At 31.5% G+C, this 7,563-nt stretch overlaps 1 protein-coding gene across 2 annotated transcripts; it reads right to left on the reverse strand.

Annotated features, from left to right (window-relative positions):
• Nucleotides 1–2,214: 2,214 nt before the first annotated feature.
• LOC18054487 (putative uncharacterized protein YDL057W) lies at nt 2,215–6,058 on the reverse strand. Of its 2 annotated transcripts, none has more exons than XM_024178509.1 (8): nt 5,670–6,058; nt 5,407–5,522; nt 5,193–5,275; nt 4,782–4,903; nt 3,792–3,956; nt 3,285–3,378; nt 2,608–2,798; nt 2,215–2,484 (listed from the first exon to the last, which is right to left on the reverse strand). In XM_024178509.1, the coding sequence occupies exons 1-8, from the start codon at nt 5,839–5,841 to the stop codon at nt 2,471–2,473; spliced, it is 957 nt and encodes a 318-aa protein (XP_024034277.1). In that variant the 5' UTR covers nt 5,842–6,058; the 3' UTR covers nt 2,215–2,470. The 2 variants fall into 2 exon arrangements, with proteins under 2 accessions (XP_024034277.1, XP_006451490.1); XM_006451427.2 differs by having other exon boundaries at nt 5,407–5,525; nt 5,670–6,055.
• Between the last annotated feature and the right edge of the window lie 1,505 nt (nt 6,059–7,563).

Genomic DNA, 7,563 nt, shown 5'->3' on the forward strand with positions numbered 1-7,563 from the left:
AAGCATATGTGTTTATTTAATTGTAATAAATAATTTTTCTGATTAATAAAATAAATGAGGTATTTTATTCAAATATCTTAATTGAATTAATATTATTATTAAAGTCCATTTAATCATATTATATGTATTTATTTGATCATTATGTGGATTCACAGAAAACATAAATACAAGTTATCTTATGATTAAATAAATTTAGTTCACAATTGATAAATAAAGTTGAGCACTATAGACTGTAATGAATTCATTGAATGATTTATCTTAATCATGTATGAATTTGTTGATGTAATACGACTACATTAAACAGGATCACATATGAGATTTAATTAATCTTGAAATAATTGTCAGACTTATTAAATCTCATAGGCATTGATTTTACTGTAATCTTAATCTTGAGTTAGTTATGATTTCATGATTGTAATTGTTATTCCATTTGAATTACTAATGGGCACGACACACAATTGTGGTCAAGATTACCCGGTATCTTAGTGAGAGCATTTATGAGTATTGGAGTTATAGATTAACAATATAGAATTTGTACAACACATCTCTTGATGGGTTTTCGGCACTTAATCATAGAATTCTCTGGCCAGAGTGTGTCAACATATTTAGTATGTTGAAAATGATCATTGGAGAAAATCAGTAAGTATAAAGGAATAAGATGTAATTAAATCGATTAGACAGTTTAGATATTGATTTAATTAACGATGTGGTACAAAAGATTATGCAGTAAAGAAATTGATGTGGTTTAGGATGAATTATTATTCGAGCATACAATTATGGAAGTCAGTTCCAATCTTTTAGTGGAGTAGATTTGGAATTAAATAATTGGGATAGTTTAATTACAAGCCTAATTATTATAGCCACTATTGTATGTTCCCAAATGATCCTCAGGTTAGCTCATTTAATTGACTACGCCACTACTGGATTAATAGTAAGATAACTAGCTATTTGGGTTAAAAGCCTAAATATATTATTTAGTAGGAGGCTCCATGTAATGTACTTGTGTCTAAAGGGTCTTGTTTTATTTTACAAGGTATGCCTCTATGACAAGAAAGAAGTAACGTTAATTTTGGTTTATTATTTTTAATTTAAATCAAACTTGATTTAATAGAATTAAATAATATAAAAAATAGAGTCTAGGGTTTCCACTAGATAAATATATAAAAGGGCTTATTTTCTCCTAAAAGAAGCGCAGCAGCCACTATACAGATCAAAGAAAAAAAAATTTCTCTCTATTCTTGAGAAAAAAAAATTTCTCGTGTTAGTTGCTTTAGTGATGATAAAGACGTTCACACGTCAAGTGCAGATCAAGCTTGAGTCATAGCCTGAAAGATTATTTGGTAATGAATTGTGATATGACATGAGTGGTGGTGACGGATCGTGATCTAATAGGAGTGATGGTGTCGGATCGTGATCTGGGAGCCTAAATCACTTCAGCAGAAAAAGCCAAATCGAATTTTTAAGGTACGATTTCTAAATTACAAATTCTGATATATATTGTATGAGAGCAATCCTAAAAATTTTTATAAAAAAATTTAAAAACTGTTTTTTTTTCCAACAGTTGAATGTTTCAAGACGACAAATGGATTCTAAGCTTGTATTAGGATGACCTAAAATTTAGTAAAAGTGCAGGAACTTGAAAGTGTATTCACCATCAATCAACTGTCGAATACAGTTAGCTTCTGCTGGATTTTTAGCCCTATGGTGATTCCTTTGTTTTGGAACCTGCTTTGCTTTAATGCTATGATTTCACTTTGCATATTTGATCAAGCTAGTTAGTACCTGCAATTCTGGGCAAAGGATAGAGATTACCGGCCATCAATTGCTTTTTGTCCTAGAGTTATTTGTACTTTTATATGTTAACAACGAACAATAGACTGTTATTTATTCAGAAGTATCACACAGGGCGTACATGTTTGTTACAACACAATTGATTCGGCATTCATTCTTCAGCTTGATCTCTGAAAGATCTAATAGAAATCCAGAAAATAGCGTAAAATCAAAATTGTGGCATACCCTGGGAGATCTAAATTCATGGCACAAAATAAAAAGTCACCTTTCTCCTTTAATACCCCATTTTGATGAGCAATACACCAAATCAAAAATAAATTGCCAGGAGTAATTCTTAGCAAAAATAAAATAAGCATCCTTTTTAATTTAATACCCAATGTTGACGAGCAATACACCAAATCTAAAATAAGTTGCCAGGAGTAATTCTTAGCAAAAATAAAATAGTCATCCTTTTTAATTTAATAGCCAATGTTGACGAGCAATGCAGCAAAATATGATCTAAATACACTAAAAATATGGTTTTATACGTTTGAAGCTTCTGATACAAGTCTAGGAAGATATTTTCAGCAAGTTTTTCAGATCTGCTTCAACTTGGAATATTTCCCTGGCCAGCTAAATCCAGGCGGTATAGCTTTATAATCTCCTATGAGGCAGTATAGCTTAAACATCTCTCACTATGCTACTGTTGGGTTCCTGTATCAAATTAAAAGTGTCCATTACTACTAAGGTCAATAAGCTTAATGCCACAAAAATCCAGCTATCAACATCTAATACAATTTCATATATATGGTTAGATGTAATGGGGATGAAAGACACCTGGGTGATCCTGCTTCAGAGATGCCTTTACAAAGTCCAGAACAACTGATACTAGTTCAGCTTGATGATTAGTGTATCCATGATTTGCTCCTTCTACAACATGCACTTTGTGGTTTGGTATGATCTTATCAAACTCATGTGCATCTTGAAGAGGAATAATTTTGTCAGAGGATCCGTGGATTGTGAGGACGCTGTATTACAGAAATTGCTCATTCATCAGTTACAAATGCCACATAGTATCACTGAGCATACATAAATTTATTCATAATTGTTGAACTGCTGAAGTTTCACACATATGAATAGGCAGGATGGAAAAAAATAATCATATCAGATAAAGGAAACCAATATAAACAATGGCTTTATACCAATAGGTGCTTTCAATGGTATCCGAAAGTTATGCAACAGACAGCAGGAAACAGTCAAATAATTGATTGTTTTGTCTTTAAATCAGAGAATTTTGAGAGTACCAATGTGAACCTAGGTATGAACCACTCATCGTTTCTATCACATTCTTTATAGATATATCTTGTTAAGTTTGTAGCATTTAGCTCGAAGTCACAAAACAGTTAACAATGAACATCTTGCAGTACCTGTTTCTCTACCAAATAAAATACTATTCTCAAGCAAAAATACATAACTAGAAAAACAGTCAACCAGATAAAATTTGTTCTTTTCACCTGCATTCCTTGTCAATCTGAAGACAAGCATCATGCATGTTTGTATTTAGGCGATCCATCAAACTTTCCTCAGTAACACGATATTCAACATCTCCTGCAAAATTCATGTATTAATCAAGTATCCAAAAAATCATCAATGTCAATCCTTCATGTGAAAGGAAACAATGACAACAAACCATGCATACAATGATGGACAGAGCTTGGTGCATCCCGGCTCCATCATTGATGATGGCATTATCCTCTATTGTAGATTCTCAAAAGGAACTAACTCAAAGGAAAGGAAATTCGAGAAATGCAGGACTTCCCTATTATTGTAATCAATTTATTCAAAGGTACCTCTTTTTTATCTTTTTATTTTTTTTATTATTTTTTTTTTAAGATAGTAAATTAAAACAAGTACCAAAATAAAAAGATAATGTAGATGGTCAATTTATCCAGTCATCATCGGCCAAACAAATACTCTAGCTAAATAATATACAACTACATTGGAAAGAAAATCATTTTTACCTGTTTTATTTTTAACATCAATAAATCCATCTTGCATGATTTTTTCCATATAGTCTTTCCCCAAGCGATCTTCAATGCCCCCCTTCAGATCATAACGACCAGAAACATTGACAAAAGTACCGATATCATTATACTTAGAGGCATATAGAAGCACAACACTACCTCCTGCAATTACATGAATCAGCAATTGACTTAGAGCAAAAAAACATTATATTATCTTATCCATATAACAGGTAGGATGATAAGAAAATAGAGTTATACATAATGAAATATGCCATACATAATGAAATATGCCGAAACAACAAATGAGTCGATGCTCATACTTGTGAGATACTTATAAATGGTTCAACAGTTTTTGGTTTAATGACTTCCCCAACCTCATGGCAGATCTTATAGCACATCAATATCCATCAGCTGGAACTCAATAAAACCAAGTTCCAGTAATTTGAAGTTACTACAAGTTCAAAGTGGACTCTAATGCTAACTAACAAAAGTTCTGCAAAAGACCATACAGTTTTCTTGAATTATCCATATTATCTTATCCATATAACAGGTAGGATGATAAGAAAATAGAGTTATACATAATGAAATATGCCGAAACAACAAATGAGTCGGTGCTTATACTTGTGAGATACTTATAAATGGTTCAACAGTTTTTGGTTTAATGACTTCCCCAACCTCATGGCAGATCTTAGCACATCAATATCCATCAGCTGGAACTCAATAAAACCAAGTTCCAGTAATTTGAAGTTACTACAAGTTCAAAGTGGACTCTAATGCTAACTAACAAAAGTTCTGCAAAAGACCATACAGTTTTCTAGAATTAGCTTATAGTCTGGAATATGACTGTAGATACCAAATATTGTTTCTGCTCGATTAACTCTCATTAAGAAATCTGACGTAAGTTTTACCATTTACACAACTTTTTTTCTACTATATCTAATCTTGTAAGCTTTCATGGCATTCAATGCTTAGAATAATCTAACACACCTTTGCTATGCCCCAGAATTGCACCTACTGCACGGTTTGCACCACAGAAGTATTGGACTACAGCACGTAAATCATCAGCCTCTCTCCAATAGTTACCATACTGAAATGAACCTTCACTTTCCCTGGAAAGCATAGCATTGGAAATAAAACAGAGTGACCCATGTATATAATCACCAAGACTGACATTGTTCAAAACAAAGTTGCAACAAACATAAGATGGGGAAATGTGGAATTCTAAATTATCATCAAACTATCAAGAGAAAGTAAAAACCAAACAGCCACTTTCAGGAATGATGAAACCATCTAATAGAGTATGAATCGGAAACGCATAAATGCTGCATTTTGGCGTCCCATATACATTGATAGGCATTAAAGGATTTATTCGCATCTCCCATGAAATGCATGACCTACCCATTTCCAGCAAAGTCAAAGCGGAAGGCGCTAATTCCCTCATTTTGTAATGCAACAGCAAGATTCACCATACTCGGATCATCCTGCGAGGCAAAAGAGATAAGCACTAAAACTTTAGCCGCATACTAAATAAAAGAGCAAAATAGTCATGTTATCTGCTGTAAAGTTTTGACTCGGATATAATTTAGTTATCTATAACAGTTAATTACCAAACCTTGGTTGATCGAAAACCATGGCACAACACCACAATTTCAGAAGATTCAGCATCATGTAATACACCCACAAGCCTTTCGCCATATTTGTTCGGGATAACAAGTTCTTGCTGCTTAACTGCTGAAAACCCAAAAAAAAAAAAAAAAAAAATCAGAAGACTATTACCGCATAAAATTAAAAATTAAAAACAAGAATGATAATCTCGAATGAAACCACAAACTATTAAATTAAATTATTTCAACAGATAGACAAACAATGTGTCACCTAAATTCTGGGGAGAGACAGACTGAGACATCTTCAAGGATCTTCTGAAACTGCGACTGCGATTGGTTGATGAAACGATGCGTACCTGGCAAAGAAAGATTGGTGAAGGTGGCTTCTTGAAATTTAAGCAACTTGTGGAAGCTGGATGATAATTAAACACTAGCACTCCCATTTATATAACCCTGAGTCTGAAACTCCGGCTATCTTGTGTGCGCCCTGCGCCTGTGACCCTGCTTTCCCACATGGTAAAATGGGGGTCCAGGTTTACCCTTATCGGATCCTGGTTTTGGACTGACCGCACCCGGAGAGTTGTTTATTTTGTACCCGAACTCTTTGAACCCGAGTATTTTACTTTGCTGATTCAAATCTGTTATTCGGACGTACATATTTTTTCAAATGTCAAAGTTTCAAAAAAAAAATAAAAATATATGTCTATTGTGAAATTAATTGGGAAGTATCCAAACTATAAATGGTAAGAAGTTAACGGATCAGAATGATACTAGTTAAGAAAATGGTGACAAAGCTTTGTGAAAGCTTTGATTGCTTCAAAGTTTCATTTCTCAATCTCTTAATTATGTTTGATTACAAATAGGGATGGCTATTTATAATCAAGCATATCACCTTGTGATTTAATTAGTTTAATGCACAATTCATAATATATTTTAACAGGTGAGATTGATATATTATAAGTCAAGAATTACTTTTATCAAGAAATGAATAAACATATCTCATAGCCAACAATTTTATCAATTAAATTGTAGGCCTGGTGGTGCCAATAAAAGTGTGATGGCAGTTTTTCTTTTTCTTTTTTTCTTTTTTTCTTTTTTTCTTTTTTTTTTTTCTTTTTTTTTTTTTCTTCTTCTTTTTTTTTTTTTCTTCTTCTTTTTTTTTTTATTCTTCTTTCTTCCTTTTTGAAACGGCCAAATGCAATGATTTGTGCGATGTTAATGTGAGTGCCGCTGGTTATGGACCCTGTCGCAGCAGCGACTGCTTAGGCTCTATAATTTCAATTTGTGTAGGTGTGACTTTTATAATAGTTGAATTCTAATTTGAATTCATAAAATTATTATTCCAGCTTGCATTACACTTTTTTATTGTTATTTATTTACTTGAATGGTTGTGGCTTTTACACTTAGTTGTTCTAAATTATTATTTGTAACTGAAAAAAAAGGCATAAAACAATGATTTATCCGGATACAAGTTTGGAATTTGTTGATTAGTCTTCTACTATGTTTTCTTCCCGAAATCAAAGTGGGTAACAATCAAAATGAGATAGAATCATAATATACTCAAATTGGAATGAAGAGTGAGAATTAGTTGTCCATTTGAGCTGTAAAAATCAGAATTCGAACGAGCTGTATTCTTATTAATGTCTTTATTAAAATGCCCTTAGTTAAAATTATGTAATTATTTATTAACAAAATAAATAGTAAATATTTTTACTATAAATATTATTATCGTTATTTTAATAATATAATATAATATTATTATAATAATTATTACTGCTACTCTAATTATAATAGTAATAGTAATATTATAACTATTTTATTTATTATAATAATTATAATTAATAATATTAACAACATTAATAATGATAATAAAATTATTATTATTATTATTACTATTATTACAAATGTAATTATTATAATAATAGTTATTATTGTCTATATTATTATTATTATTATTATAGTTATTAATATTGTTTTAATTATAAACATAATAATAATTATTATTATTTATTATTTAAATGGGGAAAATAAATATTTAAATGTCAATTCTTTCTCTGTTCTCATTCTCCCATTTTCATTCCACCTCTCCAATCCCATATCTCATTTCTCAAATTTGTGTACTCCACCCAAAATTTATTCTCATTCCCCTCTCTAATCCAAGCGAA

The sequence above is a fragment of the Citrus clementina genome, unplaced genomic scaffold (genome assembly GCF_000493195.1).
Source record: "Citrus clementina cultivar Clemenules unplaced genomic scaffold, Citrus_clementina_v1.0 scaffold_1, whole genome shotgun sequence".
Lineage (NCBI taxonomy): Eukaryota > Viridiplantae > Streptophyta > Magnoliopsida > Sapindales > Rutaceae > Citrus > Citrus x clementina.

What these genes read in the sequence shown, in the direction of transcription:
- LOC18054487 (XM_006451427.2), bottom strand. Translation starts at nt 5,841, where the DNA reads ATGGGAGTGCTAGTGTTTAATTATCATCCAGCTTCCACAAGTTGCTTA. An exon ending in TTTGACTTTGCTGGAAATGG is followed by an intron (nt 4,904 to 5,192) that starts GTAGGTCATGCA and finishes TATGCTTTCCAG; the next exon opens with GGAAAGTGAAGGTTCATTTC. An exon ending in CAGATTGACAAGGAATGCAG is followed by an intron (nt 2,799 to 3,284) that starts GTGAAAAGAACA and finishes TCTGTAATACAG; the next exon opens with CGTCCTCACAATCCACGGAT.